Source organism: Plectropomus leopardus, chromosome 13 (genome assembly GCF_026936395.1).
Source record: "Plectropomus leopardus strain MGB_pleo_1.0 chromosome 13, ASM2693639v1, whole genome shotgun sequence".
NCBI lineage: Eukaryota > Metazoa > Chordata > Actinopteri > Perciformes > Serranidae > Plectropomus > Plectropomus leopardus.
Window position 1 is genome coordinate 26,249,697 of NC_142188.1, and position 20,197 is coordinate 26,269,893.

Below are 20,197 nucleotides of genomic sequence, written 5' to 3' on the forward strand. Positions count from 1 at the left end.
TTTGAGAATTATTTAGTGTATTTCTTCGTAACATGCACCACTAATAAAATAGAGTACAAATGACTTTTTTTTCACAACTTGAAGAAGACAATCTAATTTTCTCTTACTTCTCATTACTTCATTTTTTTCTGTCTGTCCCTTCCTCCTGGCCTTCCCTATTTTGTTGTAAATAACTAAGATTAAAAATGTCACAATATTATTCATTTTATGCATGAAAGCACACCCGACATTCACCATATCCATACTTAACACATCCCCTCTGATCCTTAACACAGAGCATCACATTATATCAATAATAATAATAATAATGAAAGCACATAATGTTTGTAGGTGTCCAGGAGGACTGACTAGTTGTTCTGGGAGGGAAAATAATGAAGCTACCGCACACAGTCTGCTGTGTGCTCTGTACCTGATGGGAGCTTGGAGGCGGCAGGTGGGAGGCTGTGTTGGCTTGTTGTGTTGTGAGCCAGTGGGGACCAGTGAGCCATCAGTCATTTTATTTTTTACACATCCAAATGTCTTCTGTAAAAAAAAGTCTATTATGTTATAAATACGCTCCATGTTGGTGTTATAGCTGTGTGTGTCCATTAGACATACACCAACATAGAAGAAAACAGTCCGTTTTAAATGTTTGCAGCCCTGATGTTCTGGGAAATTATTATTACTGGAGGAATCTGTCTCTTCTCCATCATCATCTTCACTGAATGATGAAAGGAAAAAACTGTCAATGCACAGGAGCCTGTCTGTGCTGCTGCATGGACTCTGGTGTGATTGATGGTCGTTGCGCCTCTCCTCCAGGTGGAGGCGCTGCCGGACAAACAAACAGAGCTGCTTTCTGAGGGTTTCCAAAAGAATAAGGAAATAAAGAGTCAATGATTAATCTGCTGTAACACATAAAAACACTGCTGTTGATCGTATATGTTGTCTTAGCTGTGTGTTTAACAGTAGAAAGACAATAAAAAGACTGGGTCCCGCTGTCTTACTCAGGCTGAACTACAGCGTCTATTCACAGGCGCGATCCCACTACTGAGCGGCACGGGGGCTTTGACCTGCTCCGTTTCCGACCTGGGCCGGTGCACCCCTCCTTAGACGACCTGGCGATCCCGGGCTCCCCCAGGAGCACCATATCGATACCGAACTTAGTGCGGACACCCGATCGGCATAGTCCGCTGCAGCTCAGAGCTCCTGAGCTCAAACGGTCCGCCAGCCTCAGCCTCCCGGTGACTTGGATTACAGGCGCGCGCCACCGCACCCGGCGAGGAAACACTGCATTTACAGAGATTTTGGCCTCTTGCAGTCGTGACGTCATCAAGGAGCACGCACCAGCGGCATTTAAGCAACGAATTTAAACCCTACAGCTTCCGATTTATAATAGATCCATGGCAGCTGCAGAGTTGTGCAGATCAACACACAAAACATTAACATTTGCAAAAAATTAGCAAAAGACAATTATAGTCCTAAGTAGTCCTGACTTTACATTAGGAGCCCATGGGGCCCCACCAGAGGGCGCTGATGTACAGAGGAAGATTATAGGCTGCTCGATGTCCCGGAAGCATTCCCATTGGTTGGTTTGACTGGCGCGAGGGCGGGCACCGTGCAGGTTTTAGCTCTACTTTAGTTAACGAGGGACTGTTAATTTACCTTATGCTCGCGCGATGGATTGTGCGGACTTTTTAACTACTGTGCGATTTAGCACTTAACCCCTTGAGCAGAAATTGTAAATAAAACATTTGTGACCACATCAACCGGAGGACTTTATCATTTCTCAAGAAGGAAAAACAAGAAAAGCTCATTCAACCAGGAGAGGTTCAAAAGGAAAACCTGGCTAACCGCTAGCATAGCAGAGAAAAAGCCCTGTTAGGCTGTCCACGACTTGTTTTTGGAGGGGAAACCGTCTGGACAACAGGTGCAGTGCGCCGGTGAGTCTAATTTATTGTTATTCATAAGTATTTACTGCTGTGTGTAGTTTAATTTGACACACAGCTGTGAGAGGGAGACTTAACAAACTGATAGTTTAGTTATAGTGGGGTAATGAGCTGCTGGCGGTAAGTGCATTGTCTGGGTGTGTGTGTGAGTTGGCGTGAGTTTTGCATTGTGTTTTACTGTCCTCACGTTGGTGTTGTTTAGATCGTGAGTATTTGATGTTGGGAGAGCTTTAACACTGTCCTTTGTGGTGCTGTTGATATGGTAAGATATGTGGTTAGATCTTTCAGTGTTTGTGTAGTTTTTTATGGTTTTATTCAACTGGATTTTTGCCATCAACGGTGCTGTGATTCTCCTCTTACTTGCCAGTAGCTTATTTGCTGTGTGTACGGTTCAGAGTAACATACAGTATGGTTTGTTTTGATTGCATCATCAATTTTTGTGTTTGAATATTGTGTGGCCCGACCAGAATTTGCATTTCAAAATCACCACTTGTTCTCCCAATTTTTTTTTTGCTGGTGCAAGATGACATTAAATTTGGATGTGATGAGGCTTTAAAAGCAATTTAACCTTCTTTTTCTGGATCCTAAACTTGTTAGACTGCTAATATGTTGATAATATATGAGCCCTTGCTTGATTGTGTGAAATCTGAATTCACCCACACAGCTGCTTTCACTTCATGCCCCTCATTCACAAAGATTTTGGTTGTTTTTTTCCCACCATGGATGTATTACAGAAAGATGTCTTAACAACGATGACGTCATCAGGGAGCAACAGCAGCATCTTGCGACGTAAAATAGCAGCTGCAAGTTGAAAGTTGATCAGCATTTGTTATATTTTCCGAAAATTCCTTCACAGATAAAACTTTGCTGTTTTTAAAAAACCCAGTTTTTTTAGTGCAGTTTTTTTTCCCATAACAGTTTGTAACAGTAGACAAAATAGCATCTTAATATGTGCATGGTTAAAAAAATTACAAAAAGCTATTTTCTACTGTCCTGTAGAGCTTATTAGAGTTTTATTAAGTTTGCTCCAAAGTCTGGTAATATTTTTACAGCAGCGATATAACATGATGGTGCACATGGAAAAGCATCCACTATGTTTCATACAGCCACTGAATGGACACATAGCAACACATTATGGCCACAGAAATAATGAAAGCATGTTATTTTCTTGGCCTTTTTGTGTTGCTTCTTTTTGAGAAGTATATGCCTAAGTGAAACAGTAAAGACACAGATATCGCTCTGTGTGTCTAGTGTGGAGTTGGTCTTGGATGTGTTTAGCTGAGCTTAGCATAAAGACTGGCAGCAGGAGGAAATTAAATGGATCGCATAAAGCAGAAATGTACACATGACAGAGGCTGTATAATAGCAATGTTTTTTATTCTAGTAATACTGTTTCTGATAAAGACAAATGTTCATGCAAGAGTTTGAATAAAACATCACCTAACAAAAAAAAAAACACAGCACAGATATCCCTCTGAATATGATACTGGATTTTGGATCATGTTGGCCAACTGATGTGCAAATGTCCAGGTTATAGCTACTACAAAACATCATCTGACACTGATAATACAGCAGGAACTTGATCTTTGGTAAAGATGAGGAAAATATGAGAAAAAAAACAACCATATTAAACTGAGAACATGACATCATTGAATTTAAAAGACATTTTATCATGAATGAGGCAAAATCACTTTGATACAAACAAACAAATGAAGGTGCATTAAACGCTGGAGGTCCATTGCGTATTTTTTTTTTAAAAAAATCAATATGCAATTTCCTCTAAGGCACCCTTCCCTTTGATGGAAAGACATTTCCCCTTAAAATTTAATAAAAAACAAATTCAGATGGTTTGCTTTTGACGCTTAAAAAAAATCAGCAAACTTGTAACCCATTTGCCAACACAATCATGAATCATTCATAAATACCAAATTTATGCTAACAGTGACATTTTTTGAAACTTTCAAACATCATTTCGGCTACATCAGGGCTCTGCAATGCATCACAGGAGTGGGCCCATCATATGTTAGTGGGATTAATGTTTATAATAACCCCGTCTCTTAACACTGCTCTGTAGCTACTCCATCGTTCTGACCTTCAGCCACTTACATATCCTTTAATTCCCAGAGTCGTCTTGTAAACACAAATGCACAGTGATTAAAAACATAAATAATGCTTCAATGGTGTCCCTTAATTTTAAGTTACCCACACAATTGAGGTTTGAATAGAGGAACGGCAGGGATTCTAACATAATGAGAGACACGCCAACTAAAACTCCTCTAATGACTTTTTCTGTGATTAAACTGAGCCCCTGGAGACACAACAGCAGAATCAACGACCCAACGTGCAGCGGTCACAAACTTTGAGCTAATTTAAAGTTTCATGTCTGAGGAAAAAAAACCAACTAAACATTACTTTCTAACAAACAGTAACATAATATAGATTTGACATGACCTTAACGGCTACACTTCTGAAGTCTCGTCTATTCACAAAGAGATTAATCAAAAGAAAAAATTCAACGACCCCATGAAATAAACATAAATCAGTCGGGTAATGCAGCTGTGATAGAAATGAATATGAGTGTAAAAAATCCAACTTTTCTTTGGTAATAACATATTTGACACAGTATGTATTTACGGAACAGTGCAAAAAATATGAAGTAGCGTTGTATGTGTTTTTTGTCTCCATCAGCTCTGTTATCTTACAAATGGTTATAGTGTCCCAACGGTTTCATTTCATGGGGTCTTTCACACACTTTGTACAATCTAATCTACTTTCATTACAACACTTTAAAAACAGAATCCACACACTTGTTGACAACACTTTACAGCGACAGTCTTTTAACACATCAGAAATAAAACACACTCTTGGGGCAGCTGCGGGAGCTCGTATGACGGTGCATTTTACTACATGCTTTCACACAAACATGCACTCTTCGAATGGCAAATAAAACATCAAACATGTCTTCTATTCTGTAAAGAATAACTCAAACATAATAATGTAGGCTAATGCTTTGTTGATGCCCTTATGGGAGCTCGCGTTTCTCTCTGCTGTAGAGGTCAGAGGTCAGGGACACCTGTTAGGACGGACTTAAACCTGGTTTACCAGATGAAAGACAGTCTCCCTGCTCACTTTCGTCATCCAGCTGCCCTGAATGTAAATAATACGTCCACATTTTCAAGTTAAGAGGAATGTTAATTTTCAAGGTATTCCTTGACATCTCGAATGTTCAGCTAATCAGACACATCAGGTTAGTATATTAGTCTTTTTAACTTTAAATATCTCCGTTACTTCTTTATCAGTTTTAACATTCCTCACTGAAACTCCTTGTTACAGCTGCAGGCAAGCTAGACTTAAAAAATGTTTAAAAAGTTGTAAAAAATCAGAAATGTAAGCCTGATATCGCCAGAAAAAAACGCAAATGGGAGTTACTGGAAACTCACACCAAGAGTTGTCTCATCAACAACCGTAGACCAGAATGCCTCTGGATGCAAATGTAAAGACCTACAACTAATCGGAGAAACGAAACGTGACGTAGCCCTGAGCAACAGACAAATGTCAACAGACTAAAGCGTGTAGAGATGAGCTGTGATGGTGTGGCATCATGTGAATGAGTGTTGCAGTTTTTGCCATCAGAATTTAAAAATATTTAATAATTTATTAACATAAAGCTCCACATCAGCTGCAGCCATGTTGGTTGTTTTCGTAAAACCTCAACACCACTCCTCTTTACCAAGCTAGGTTTATGCTCAGCTTTTTGTCAGTGGCTGGAAGGCGTGCAAACCAAAAAAATGGCGTCATCACGTATTTTGCATGAGGACACTGTCACACGTGCAAAATTAACATTGGCCAGTATTCTCCTTCAGTTCACTTCAAGCAAAATGATGAATAAAACACCAGCTTCCAGTGGCAAAGCGAATCGGCATAATTGCATCAGATGGAGTTCAACTTTGGTGAACTTTGACCAGGGAAGTCGCGGCCTCAACCAATAGCAAATAAGTACATGTGGAGGATTGTTACCGTGTTTAACCCGCCAATATGGTACGATGCCGGTCATGAAAAATGCTAACTGCCCCACATGAGAGACGCTGCCCGGCTGGCAGTGAGTACAGACATGGAACGTAAGAAAATGGAAACTGTACCAATAATAACAAATTTCGCCATTTTTATTAGCAAGCTAGCTAGCTAACATTAGCTCACAAGTTAGCTTTGTGTTTTTCACGTCTGGCAAAGTCCAAATTCAGAACCAATATTGCTTCAGCAAGTGATGGTTACTCGCCTGCATTGGCTAATTTGTGACCGTGCCCTAAAGTGTGAAGGCTCTGCAGCCATTCAAACATGCCCCATATTAGCTTAGCGGTTGTAATTTGCTCTGGCCAGGTCGGCTGGTTATCTGTCTAAACACGAGGGGGGGCCGGACATATCTGCCAAAACAAATAAAACACAAGCTTGCAGTCAGATTCATCTGGTTTTTGAGGCTAGAGAAACATGTCTGATGAGAAAAATAACATTCAAAATGACACAAATCCTCTAAGATCTCAAATTTAAAGGAATTTGTTTTATGCTAATTCTTGTGGACTGATCGTGACCACATTAACTTTACTGAGCAACAGTGCAAAGGCTTAGAGAACAAGTACAAGTCACAGTAACAGAGCAAGCGAACTGGCAGTCTTTTTAAGGGAGCGTGGCTGGAAATGTAAGGCACTACAGTCTCAGTTGGAGCGTCTCTGCATCCTCCAGACCTCCATGAATCTGCTTGCGGAGAAACTGGTGGTGGGACTGAGATGGAAGGTTGTCTGTCCTCATTCAGAAACTCCCAGAGAGTTTCGTTCTCACGGTCCTCACGATCTTCACGATCCTCACGGTCCTCACGGTCCTCACGGTCCTCACGTTCATAATATGCATAATCAGGAGAGCAGAGATCGTATCTGCAGCTTGGTGATTTCCACTTGAAGAAGGACTCCCTCCAGGCGTGACAGGAAAGGTACGATTAAAGGCTTGGCGCGCTGGCATGTGCTACATCTCAGGTAGAGTTTAGGAGTGAGGACAGAGCGTGAAGAAGCTGTGAGGAGGAGACGAGGGGAGTATGTGCGTGTGCTTACAGTCGGGTGAAAGGGCCAACGTGAAGAGGTCCTCTGAGCTTGGGAGAGGAGCAGGCGTTGGTGGTGAACATAGACGATGGGGAGGAGGAATAAGGTGAAGAAGAAGCAGACGAGGAGTCACCGCCGCTGTTCAGGGTGAAGACACTGGAAATAGCCACATCCACGATACCTTGACATAGCTCTGAATATAGTTTCCTGGAGGGAGAAGGGATAAAAGGAGTGTTAACATGCCCTCACCCTTGTGTTTCTGACTTTAAGAGTTTGAATTTAGTCTGTAGGAAACACGTACACTGACTCATTCAATATCATATCATGGGAAACTCCCATGACACTTTTGCATTGGAAAAACGTCAAGATCAATTATGAGTCAAAGTTCCAAAAATAGAAATTCATGAGGAGCATGAAAATTCAAATGCGTAGCTCTGAAACAATGGTTACATTTTCATAGCTTTTCTATTTGTGACCTTCCATGGAAGAACAACAGCAAACAAACAAATATTCCAACATTTCACCACAGACATTTTTAGATACTTATGGAAATAGATGCAAAGCTCTTTTCTGCATATTGTCAACAGAGGCCAAACAAGTCTGAATGCAGACTGCAGGAATAAATGTGAATAGAAGACAGAGCACAAGGCTGTTAGAAAATATAGACATAAAAACAGTGGTTTACAGTAAAGGTAAAGCTAACATTAAAAAACTAAAAGCTAAAAAAAAACCACTTTTGTTTGTTACGTTACTGACTGTGCACAGGCTGGAGCTCCATTGATCTCGATGAGCCAAACTTTGAAGCTCTCGTCCACCATGAAATCAAATCCGAAGAGTTGGAAGCTCTGGTAGGACAGGTGCTTGGTGCTGATTGTCGGCTCGATACATGTCAGACAGCTCCTGTGAAACCGGACGGCAAAATCATTTCCAACACCTAAACAGCTTGCCACGTGCAAACACTTGATACAATTCAGCAGGAATATTTCAGGCATTAAGTGATCAATGACCTTTTCAGACCTCTACTGAAAATGAAATTCAAAATATTGCCCAGGTCCTGATTGTAGATGGTGTTTTATAGACACCAAATTTACATTTTCAGAACAGAAGCACATATGCGAACTAAATAAAGAGGAGACTTAAATGACTGTTTAGGAAATAATACACTAAAACAGTTACTTGTACTAAATACTATATGTTTACTAATAATACTGCTCTATAATTTGCTATTCTATCTTGATAACATTTTGGAGCTTTAGGAGCAAAAATGTTTTAAAACACAAGTCAGCTGACAGTCATGATAGTAGCTCTGGGAGGCTACATTTAGACTAAATGCTCACGGTGATAATCCTGCCATGTTGATGTTTAGCATGTATGATGTTTACGTAAATTTGGCGTATCAACATGTTAACATTTAACATTAGCACTCGACACAAAGTGCAGCTGAGGCTGATGGGAACATCATTAGATCTGCAGGTTTTAGTCACAAACTCAGATCCAGTGACTCCATGATAGTCTGCACAAATTTGCACAACAGTCCATAAAACAGCTGTCGAGATACTTCAGTCTGGACCGGAAGCTGTGGAGACATCACAGACTAACACTGCAATCCCAAAACGATGCTGCTAACAGTTTAAAAAGCCTGTGTGTGCCTAAAGGAAGGTTTTTAAAGCCAAAGCACATGGCAAACTAACCCATATTGATATTGTGTTTTTTGTTTTTAAACCTACCAAATTCCACTGATATAATTTTATGCAATGAAGCAGTGACAATCTTACTTGTTATTTACAAGCTAAAATCGGTGGCTTTCACATTAACCATAAGTCCTTGAAGAACAACATTTCATCTCATCTTTCTTCTTTATATCCACTTATCAAGACTAAAATATCATTGATCAACCAAGTAACTTAAACAAGAATACGTTATTTACGTTCTCTATCACCTAAAACAGATTTGATTTAACAAATCAGTCAGCTTTTTTCAGTTTTGGAGAATGGCCCCAACCATACTAATATGCCAGTTTTGTGTCTGAATACAGTTTGCGATTGATAATAACAGAAAAATAAAAAATAATAAAAAACATTATGTATTTCAGCGTTCAGTGTGATGTGTGACAGCAGAGCTGTGTTGTCTATTAGAAGAGATCCAAAAGCATAAACTGCAGCAAAAACAAGAAGGACCTACTTTATGATCTGCTTGATCTGAGGTAATATGGTGCTCTCCAGGGTCATGTTGTAAGTGTTCAGCAGGTACAGCCTGAACTCATCGAAGAACATCTCGTTCCCTTCCTCGTATCGTCCGTAGTTCTGGGAGTGCTCCTTCTGGATGCAGTGGTTGGTCAGATGGCTGGTCATGTCCTGGAGGTCAGAGCTGTTGTAGGGCTCCGAGGATGTCCTTAGCACACCCTCCCGGTATAAATAGATGTTGTACTGATGGTCCACTAGCACCCAGCTCCTAGTAATAGTACAACATAACCCATGAGAGCCTCAGTTACAAAGTCCGGACAGACTAGCACACTCTTTCTCTGTGGGTTTAACATAAAAGACTTGCCTGATGTCAAACTTGCGACGTCCCGGCTCCAGAAGCAGAGGTTGCTCCAGGTACTTCTGAATAACATGAACCTGTCCCTGATTATCAATGTACTCCAGCAACTGATTAGCATCATGGGATATGAAAATACCAGCACCTGTTGTAATAAAATAAAATATGTGAAGCTACCACTGATGCCATCTGCCACATTTTAAAACTGCAAACAATACAAGCAGTAGGTCACTTAAAAAAGGATTTATCTAGTGAAACTGTCCCCTTTAAAAGGGAAAAACTCTTTAAAAAAGCTCAGAAAGAGTTTGTAATCTATGACTCAAGTTAATATAATCAGGGTTCCAGCAGCTTAAGTCAAGGTAGATTTAGGAGTTTAAGATTTTTTTAATGCCACTCGGAATAAAGTTTAAGACCAATGTACTGATAGTCAAAATTGGAGATGGACAGATTTATTCTCCCAAATGGTTATTGTGATATAAAATATGACTTTTTTTCAGTGAAAAGACCTTGTTAGACTGAACAAGGAACAAATTCTATTATCATGAAATTATCTATGTGGTTCACCAACAGAAGTGGGATATATTTGGCATTTCTGGCGGGCTTTCTTGGTGATTTTGTGTTTCTCAATCTGCATGACATTCCACTGCTTGGATTGTAATCATGACGAGTTGTTTAACAAAAAAAAATGCTGCCAATTATTTTGCGATTTTATGATGTAACCTCAGAACAATATATGCATAAAATCCTACTCTTTATGTCTGAGCAGGTTTAAGACTTTTGACCATTAATTTAAGTCAATTTAATAACAATTAAGGCCTTACTTTTAGATTAATGAATTCAATGCCTTTTAAGACTTGGATCCATGGGAACCCTGATAATTTAAGAAGACACTGAAGAGAAAATGTTTGACCAAGGCTTGTGGATTGAAACGTGGATGATAGATTTTACCTTTAGCTCCAGCAGAGGACTTGGCTATCCACACTGTGCCCTCCCCACTTTCTTTTTTAGAGTGATAGGAGGCCAAGAAAACTTCCCGCTCATCAGTCTTGGGATTGCTCTTTAGATGGCTGATGCCATTTGTAGCTGGAGCAACAGGGGTGTTGAGGTTAGTGGGATAGATGATGTAGGATTCTGGGAACCAGTTAGAGGAGTCGGACAGCTCTGGACTGGTCTTTATTAGTCTAATGGTAAAGAAAGGAAATGGTCAGCTAATGTAACTTCCTCTAAATAATTGATTTGTACAAAACTACATTAGTGACGGCAAAAGATGCTGATTTTTTTTTTTTTAAAAAAGACAGATACACACTTGACCAAGGACGCCTTTCTGCAAAGCTTGTCTGCTCCTCTGTAGTAATTCACCAGCTGCACCAGTCCTGGCTCATGACCTGTGAAGCCCAAATTAGGAGATTTTAAAATGCATGGAAATATCCACAATAAGAGCCTTCATTACACATTTAAATGGGAGGCATCATTTTTCCACAGGATGCTTGACAGCAGCTGTCTCATCCTGAGTGGGTGCACACACCAAATATAGCTGCAAACACGCTTTTCTGTCTGATTCCAGCATCATGTGAAATATGAAAGAACATACTTACCTAATCGTCCAAATGGCAGTCTGTTCCGTTCACCGAGCATTAAGTTGAATCTGGGATTGTCTCTTTTCAGCCTTTTCCATTGTCCGGTTGACTGGAGGATTTTGGAAACTTCTGCATAAACAGTACTGTTCTCGTCACGGGTGACAAACGTGTACATCGGGGTATTCATACTGACACGCTGACACCAAGGGGACGTGTATAATAATAATAATAATTATAAAAAAGGTTGAATGTGTCTATAACTTAGCTGTTTGGCTATATATGGTGCTGTCTGGTTGGCACTGCAGCAGACAGGCTGTTCAGGGTTATCTCCTCTGTCCGTGCCATGATGATGAGTCAGTCATATCCAGTCCACACTTCACTGCTAACTCACAATATCGTCCTGAAGCTCCAATTCAGTAATCTGGGGCTAACGTGTACCTGTTTAAAACATGGTAGCATGTGAAGGATAGCTGTTTAAGGTTGCTGCGCAGACAGGGATCCTCCACAAACCCCAGACAAGGGTGTGACTGACTGCTGCTGCCGGCTCCTGGGGCTGGTCCCGTCTGGATTAATTAAACTCCCGTCTCCGGTTTAGCTAAAACGTTAGCTAACGGACTGCGACTATTTATAACATTTATCCAGGAAACTTTTCCAGCTTCTCTCTTCAAAGACAAAGACTTTAGTTATGGACAGTGCACAAAACTAACTATCTGCCTAGTTAGCTTACACAGGATCACAAACGCAGCCTATTTTCTCACCGGCAGGGTCTGCTTTATCCACCGAGGCTCAGCAGCCGCTGTCATCCAGTGTCGACAGCATAAACAAAAAGCTCTACGGTTGTGGTTAGTGTAGTCAACGCGCACACAAATATCAAGATCAGTGGATATTTGACATAGTTTGTTACACAACAAAAGTAAATTGCTAAGTCTGCGATTGTAATAAATGTACAAGTATGATTTTTTAAAAACTGAAATGCATCGAAATTCACTGCCGACTGAATTCCAACAACATTAGTACTACGTTTCCCAGAAGGCAACACGATAAAGCGACAGTCTAATCAATGGATTGGTTTAACGGCTTGTAGCCACAAGATGGCGTTGCAGACCTTCTAAATTAGCAGCTTGTATTGAAACCACAGTAGAAATAAATTATAAAACGGAACAAAAAGGTTCTCTACTCTCGGTAAGACTGCCTCGTAGTTTATAATTTATTATATATAGTAAAGAAGCTTAACGTGGGAATTAACAGCGCGGCGAATTAGCACATTAATAGATAGTGACCGCTGTCTGGGCGAACCTGGGGGATAAATGAAGCACTCCGAAGTTGTGGCAAGTTGTGGGTCCCGTTCCGATATTTTTAAACAAGTTATTTGCTTCTACTTAGCACTGTTTTATTCTCGTATTTCCACCATAAGTCGACGTTTGTTAAATGGATAACGACAAAAACTTGTGTTTAGTTTTGTCTGGGTGTCTACATTAGCTGAAAGTGATGCCGAAAGGCTACTTTACGTTTTCCCAGAACGAATTGGGACACGACAGGAAGTTGTACTGTTGAGGAGGAAACCGGCGGGAACAACAACTGAACGGCGAGTTGAAGTGCAGATGCTGTCAACAAGTTAACGTTATAAAAGTCCTCCGTTTAGTGTAGCACCTTTATGTTTTGTCATTATATCAGAAGATACCCCTGATAGTAAGTGTCGTCCGTTGTTGTCCTCACTATCGTGGCCTGTGTTTGATGCGGTGTAATACCTGTAACATAAATGGTTAACGTGTATCTGTAAATGAGTGGGACCCGTCTAAAGGCTGTTTATAACTGCATGTCATGGAGACTAAGATAGTTTTCCTTGTGAGTTCACTGAAAGATGATCTAAAGTTAAATAACACTACTGCTGCAGCAGCTTTGCCTGTGAGCTTCCCTCTAGTAAGGGACTGCTCGATATTTATGAGAGGGGAGGAGGGTGGTGTGAAATGAGAGAGGCACTTCAAATCATTTTTTAAGTATTTGGGAGAGAGTTATGTTTTTTGATTTGGCTTAGGGAAGAGACATTCAGCTTTAAATGGTTGTATTTTGTTTTTATTTTAAACATCCCCACAACCCCCCAAACCTGCAAGTGGGATTGAAATGCATGCTTTCTTTCAAAGTCACCCCCCCTCCCCCGGCCACCCCTACTCTGATGGACAAACTACAGTCCCTAACTTTACAGCTACATATTCTTTAAGTTAAGTATTTAACAGAGCTGCATACAGCTCTTTCCACCAATATTAAACCATTGCTGTTCACTATTCTAGTTTAGTAATGTTACCAATCTACTCATCCCATGAAACAGTTGTAATGTTATATTGTTATTACACGGCTCTGGATATTTAGAGGTTATAACAGCTGAGGTGTGGAGACTAACGAAGCTTGTGTTAACTCTTTGAAACCTGTGGAAATTTCCTTTCAATGTCTTTCAAAAACATTAGAAAAAGACAATGAGCAACAGAAGAAGAAATTACCCAAAAATGAGCAAGAAATTAGGAAAAAGTACAGGAAAATCAACTGAAAATTAGTCAAACAAAAAAATTAATTAATAATAATTTTTAAAAAAAGAAATAAAAAGTTTAAAAAAAACAACAACAATGCAATAAGACTTGGGAAACGTACTGAAAAATGTTGTAATAATTCTCAAGCATAATTGTAAATGTTATAATTATATATTTTTTTTCAAGACATTTCCCTAGCATTTCTAAATCTTCTTTTTCTAAATCTATTATTTCTTGCAATTTGTGGATCATTTCTTCCCAAGTTGCGAACTGCCTTATTACTCGTGTTTTCAAAGACATCACACCTATTTGCTCTGGTTTCAAATGTTTATCTACTTGTGAAATGCATCTGAAAGCAGCACAAGAAACGTGTTGTCACTCCAGGTTTCAAAGGGTTGAATATCAAAGTTTGGAGTTTCAAAGTCATGGACATTTACCAGTTAGGGAAGGGCCTTACGCAGAGATGCTTTTGAGTTTGGATGCAAATAAGTGAGATGCATCTTTTTTGAGACCTGAGCCATAATAATGATAGAAAGTCAGGATATTTCAGTATCTGCTCTTTCACTCGTAACCATGTTTTTTTAAATCTGTTGTCATGAGTCCCTGAAGGTCATTGGGTGTGGTGTTGTATCATTTGCTCATACTTATCACAGAATGTAACGTGATGAGATGTACCTTTTTTGTGTGTATGGGTCAGGGGTGATGTGTGCCTTGGCTTTTACTGAGGTCATGTATTTTTAATAACTTTTGTCCCCTCTCCTTCATCAGACTGGAGCAGGCCAGGCATGAGTGGCGCACACCTGGACGAATGGCAGAGGAGGTCCTTTGACATTTCATCTGGCAACTGTACACCTGAACAGACGGCCGATGCCTACCGGGCCCATATCCTCTCCATTCAGTATGCATGGGCAAGCTCCCAGCTCTCTCAGGCCGGCATGGCCAGCCTGCTCAGGACCTACTCGGAGCGCTACGCCGCAGTGCTGGACTCGGATGACCCCCGCACAGGGCTCAACAACTATGCAGAGAGTGCGCTGCATCTGGCCCGCAGTCAGAGGAACTACAGTGACAAATGGGAGTCGTCCCTGACCGCGGAGAGTGTGCTGGAGCTGCCCTGCGTGCAGAGCATGATTCAGGTAGGGGCAGGGGGCGGAGGCTCCCTGGTGGCACCAGGAGATGTTAACATATCTGTGGGACCAGAGAGCAGAGGCAGCTCCCTGTGTGCACCCTTAACAGGAGTCAGGTCAGAGGGTGCATTGTTTAAACCTTTGGGTCCACCACAGCCTAAAACAGAGGCCAGTAACTCAGCTTCTATTGTCACTTCAGAGAGGTCAAAAGGCTCTGATGTGATGTCGGGTAATCCAAATGTTTTCCCCCGACCTCCAATGAGGCCGCAGTCCGTGTTTAGTCATTCTCCTTCAGTTGCTCCACAGGGAAACCCTGGCCCTGCAGGCGGCACACACAACTACCAGTCCTCCTTCTTCCCCACCGCCAACCCATCGAAGCGAAAGAATTTTTACAACCCAGATGGAGGCGACAGTAGCAGGGGGCAATATGGAGGTCAAGCAGGCACTGATCAGCGAGCTGGAAGCAACTTTAAAACCGCCCGTGAGCAATTCATTGTTGATCAACAGAAAAAGAACTCCAGTCAGTCCCAGAGAGGTCAGACCCCTGGCATGGCAGCAACTATAAAAAAATCTCTGGGTGCTAACAGGCCTCGAGGTACATTTTCTAAATTTGTGTCACCAATGCCGCGACAGGAGGAGGAAGAAGGAGCGGCGAGCCGTAACTCTAATCAGGAGCCTCAGATCCTGGATGAGCGTCTGAAAAACTTTGAGCCAAAGATAGTGGAGCTGATCATGAGTGAGATCATGGACCACGGGCCTCCTGTCGCCTGGGATGACATAGCGGGCCTGGAGTTCGCCAAGACCACCATAAAGGAGATTGTGGTTTGGCCCATGCTGCGTCCTGACATCTTTACCGGCCTCCGCGGCCCTCCCAAAGGCATCCTGCTGTTTGGCCCTCCAGGGACCGGAAAAACTCTGATAGGAAAATGCATAGCTTGCCAATCAGGTGCCACCTTCTTCAGCATCAGTGCTTCATCGCTCACATCCAAGTGGGTGGGCGAGGGAGAAAAAATGGTGCGAGCCTTGTTTGCAATCGCACGCTGCCACCAGCCTGCGGTCATTTTCATTGACGAAATTGACTCACTGTTGTCCCAGCGGACAGACGGGGAGCATGACTCATCACGTAGGATAAAAACAGAGTTCTTGGTTCAGCTGGACGGGGCAGCCACGGCAGCAGAGGATCGCATCCTGGTGGTGGGCGCCACCAACCGGCCTCAGGAGATAGACGAGGCTGCCCGCCGCCGCCTGGCAAAGAGGTTATACATCCCCCTGCCCGAAGCAAGCGCCCGAAGACAGATAGTAACTAACCTGATGGCTCAAGAGAAGAACCAGCTGAGAGAGCAAGAGCTGGAGAGCGTGGTAACGGCCACCGACGGCTTCTCAGGGGCCGACATGACTCAGCTGTGCCGGGAGGCGGCGCTGGGGCCCATCCGCAGCATCCAGCTCAGTGACATCGCCACCATCACTGCAGATCAGGTGCGACCAATCCTCTACAGTGACTTCCAGGAGGCCCTGAAGACGGTTCGACCCAGCGTCTCATCAAAAGACTTGGAGCTATATGAAGAGTGGAATAAGACTTTTGGCTGTGGACGTTAAGCTTGGCTCCTGATCATACCTCTTGTAAAATTAAGTTTCGAAAAACATTTCACTTCTGGGGAAATTTACAGATCTTAAAACGGTTACTTGTTTTTTGCACACAAAAGACATAGAGTGGGTGGACAAAATAGCACGGGTATCTTCAACAACGATACCACGGTGTCACTTGAAAACCAAAAACACGTAAATGTCACAAAGATCATTTTCTATATACAGAGATGTGTGTGAGATTGCATTATAATGAGCAAGTGTTTCTCTTATTTTCCACCCACAGTGTGTCCAACCGTTCATCTTTGTTGTTTACTACATCTCAGTACAACCAGCCCGTTGTTTGAGAACCATTCATTTTCGTCCTTACTTGCAGGCTACACTTTGAACACAAATTTAAACATCTGAGCTGATATAAGTGAACAGTGTCCAAATATCAGCTTTAAAAAGTCTGAGAAGCAGCCTGAAACTCAGCATACTTATCTTACTCACAGTTATCTTTCTTGTGAGAGAATAAAAGATTTTTTTCCTGTATGGAGAAATTGCTCTGCAAGTTGTTTCCATCTGTTAGCACAACGCATTCAAATTATTTTTTTTTTGTAGTTTGTAACGGCCAGACTGTTTTGTTTGGATTTTCATTTTACTGTTTCTTTGTGGTTGGTTGAAAGCATCAGGCACCATGTTGCGTGCTCAAACTGTGCTCCAGATGAAGAAATTATCTCTCTTTAGGTTCCTTTAAGGCAATTAGCATCCTTTTTTAATATGTTGAGGTTGAATTAATTAAGTTAGTATTAATTCCCAGAGATATCCTCACCTTGACTTTATGTCAAGACTTTTCTTCCGGAATTGCTTTTCTTCTTTTAAATTAAATTGCAGAGCCATAATGTATTTTTTCACCAAATAAAATTAAATTTTGCATTAATGTACATGCCTTTTATGTCTCAGAATTTAAACTCATCAATATTGAGCTTAACTCCAATAAAGCCGCGATGATAAACATTAGTTGCTAACTATAGAATTCATCAACTAAAGTAATAATTGATCAGTCCATTTGGGTAATTTTTTTAAAGAAAAAAAAAGTCATATTTCTCTGATTCCAGCGTCTTAAATGTGAATATTTTCTGTCTATTTACTCCTTTAATAGTAAACTGAATGTCTTTGGGTTTTGGACAAAACAAGACATTTCAGGACATCATCCTTGGACTTTTTTTCAACACTGATGATCATTTTTCACCATTTTCTGACATATTATCGACAAAACATTTAATTGATTAATCAAGAAATAACCAACAGATTAATTGAACATTAAAATGATTGTTGGTTTCAGCCCTAATCTCCAGTATATTGCAGCATTTCACCACTTGATCCTCCTTCCCATCTAATCCACAGAGGGCAGTGTGATCACTTTATTGAGAGCTGTATATGCAGATCTTTATGATATTTTGCCTGAAGTCTTGTCCTGAAATGTTCCTCAGGCTGGATGTGCTAATCATATCCACGGAAGTTGGGCAACACAGAGAGTATCCTGGGTCTCGTGTTTTTAAAAAAACAACCGAAAGTTTTGCCTCCCTTCCTGTTAGTGATTAAGACAGCAGTGGACTCAGCAGGAAAATCTCTTACTGCAATACATGTTTTTCTATTAGACAATATGCATGAGATCCATAATCAAAACTTAAGTAGAGCCACAGAGTTTATGGCTGGTCTGTATATACTTCAAACGCTCTGTCCAGTCAGATTCTCAGCTATTAGTATTAATAAATAAGACAGACGCTTTTTCTCTTCCACACATTAGAAACGTGGTTAATCTACGGCCAAGTGGTGGCTCTGGTCAACAGAGATTCTCATAATTGTTGATGTTTTTTGAGTCTAATGCCTCACTGGTCAAATATACACTGTGCTATTGAGGAGGACCATTATAGATTGTGCACACATGAAATGAAATTCTCATGTAAATTTAATGAAACAATCTTTGAAAATCTGGAAGACCATGAAAAAGGCCTGTCATTTATTTTTCATCTTTTTGTCTAGTCCCTGATAAATATTTCAGACATGTGTGGTTGGCCACTGTATTGAAACTTTGTTGAATTAGCCAGCAGTGAAAATTGTCACACAACTCCCTCTCGAGCATCTCTGAACACGGGGACTCCTCACAGCTGGACCGGGACAGATGCACAGAATTCCTCTGGTGCTGGTGGGATCCATAGAGGATGGACTGAAAAGTGAGCCATATGGTGTCAGCTTGTAGCTCAATTTGATTGTGGCTGTGCAGCGGTGGACACATCTGGGGTTGTGTGGTCACAAACACATTTACAATATGTTTACTTATAAAAAAAATATATCTATATATGATTGTTATTCAAATTTGAAATACTGACATTTGAAAACGAGGTAGAAATATATTAGTGGAGTATTTAAGTAACTTGAAGATGGTGATGATTTTTTTTTTGCAACTGCTTAATATTACCTGTTTGGAATATTGCATGTTCAGAGATCAGCTATAGACAGTGATGCCAAAAACATTAAGATCCTTTACTTACATAAAAGTGTCTGTATATTTAGTGTCTAAATATACTGCATTAGACAATAAAGTCCTGTATTTCAAATTTTACCTGAACAAGTTTATACATATAAGTATTTTACATTTAAATGTACTTAAAGTAAGAATCCTTAAGATTTTCAGGAGACCAAATCTCATTTTTATATCTTAGCATTTTTTTCCATCAACACTCACTGAATGCATCTACATGCTGTAATTATCTCTCTATATAGTCGTTTTAATTGTTAGTGGCGGGGTCCGCCATTTCCGCACATGATTTAAATTGTCCTTACAGGCACCAGGGTTTCATAGGTTTTCATAGGTTAACAATGCAGCATGATACGGTGTAACCTAAATTTTAATTTAAAAACTACTTGTGTGCAGCATTAAAATCATATTGCATATACAATTATTACTGACAGAATTGTCATCAAAACAACATGAGTTTGTTTGGCTGCACTGTAAACAGATATAGCACTTGTTATTTCTGACAGTTTTAGTAGCCGACAATAGTTTTAAACTGCAATCGCTGTCACCACCAGTCATGACTGAAATCTTAAAGATTATAGCTTTAAAGTATTAAAAGTAAACATTATCATTTTGCTGAAAATGTGTGTGTTATACTATAATGTAGGCTGTTGCATCATTACATGAGTAACAATTTACTGTTGTAGCTGGTTTTAACTACTTTAAACACAGTCAGGTAGTTTAGTCCAGTGGTTCCAAGTGGGTCACAAGACAAATCTGAGGGGTTTTGAGACCTATTTATGAGATAGGTAAGAAGGAAAGGCTCTGCTCTGCTACGTTAATGTATATGTGTGTGTATATATATATATATATTTCTTTTTTTATTTTTATTTTTTACATTTTTGTTAAGTACAGGATACTTTTACCTCTTTGGGCCTCAGTTCAAGTGAAACCACAAAGTTTAGAGGGGAAATGTGTCTTTTGTGGCACTGGGAACAACTCAGACATCTGAAACGTGACGAGAGGCCCCACAGACACACAGTCGGCTTTTTTTGCAAACACTCAGGAGCCAGACAGGTTAGGGACCACCAGTGTCGTCTGTTATGTATCTCTTTGTATTTAAATCTAAAAAGTAATCGCTAACCATCGCTTTATACTCCTTGACTAGGTTTCAGAGAGAATAAATCATACAATAGAAATATTCAAGGAAAGTAAAGTACCTCAAAATTGTACTAAAGTACAGTCATTTAGTTACTGGGAAAAGAACCTGTACTCTTGATGCACACATTTGGCCCCACACGTTGAAACACAAGTTGAAGCAGCGACGGCGCTCACAC

General features: G+C 40.6%; 2 protein-coding genes and 1 non-coding gene across 4 annotated transcripts; 1 reads left to right on the forward strand and 2 right to left on the reverse strand.

Annotated features, from left to right (window-relative positions):
* The first annotated feature begins 779 nt into the window (after positions 1 to 779).
* fignl1 (fidgetin-like 1) lies at positions 780 to 17,279 on the forward strand. 2 transcript variants are annotated; one of them, XM_042501886.2, is made up of 2 exons: positions 780 to 1,919; positions 14,418 to 17,279. In XM_042501886.2, the coding sequence occupies exon 2, from the start codon at positions 14,435 to 14,437 to the stop codon at positions 16,367 to 16,369; it is 1,935 nt and encodes a 644-aa protein (XP_042357820.2). In that variant the 5' UTR covers positions 780 to 1,919; positions 14,418 to 14,434; the 3' UTR covers positions 16,370 to 17,279. The 2 variants fall into 2 exon arrangements, with proteins under 2 accessions (XP_042357820.2, XP_042357821.2); XM_042501887.2 differs by lacking the exon at positions 780 to 1,919 and adding an exon at positions 12,664 to 12,816.
* Positions 959 to 1,257, reverse strand: LOC148187731 (signal recognition particle RNA). The gene has a single exon (XR_015778580.1).
* Positions 3,286 to 12,053, reverse strand: ttl (tubulin tyrosine ligase). The gene is made up of 7 exons (XM_042501888.2): positions 11,146 to 12,053; positions 10,857 to 10,935; positions 10,499 to 10,731; positions 9,560 to 9,695; positions 9,194 to 9,463; positions 7,769 to 7,912; positions 3,286 to 7,219 (listed from the first exon to the last, which is right to left on the reverse strand). Exons 1-7 carry the CDS (start codon positions 11,312 to 11,314, stop codon positions 7,021 to 7,023), a joined length of 1,230 nt encoding a protein of 409 aa, XP_042357822.2. The 5' UTR covers positions 11,315 to 12,053; the 3' UTR covers positions 3,286 to 7,020.
* Positions 17,280 to 20,197: the final 2,918 nt, after the last annotated feature.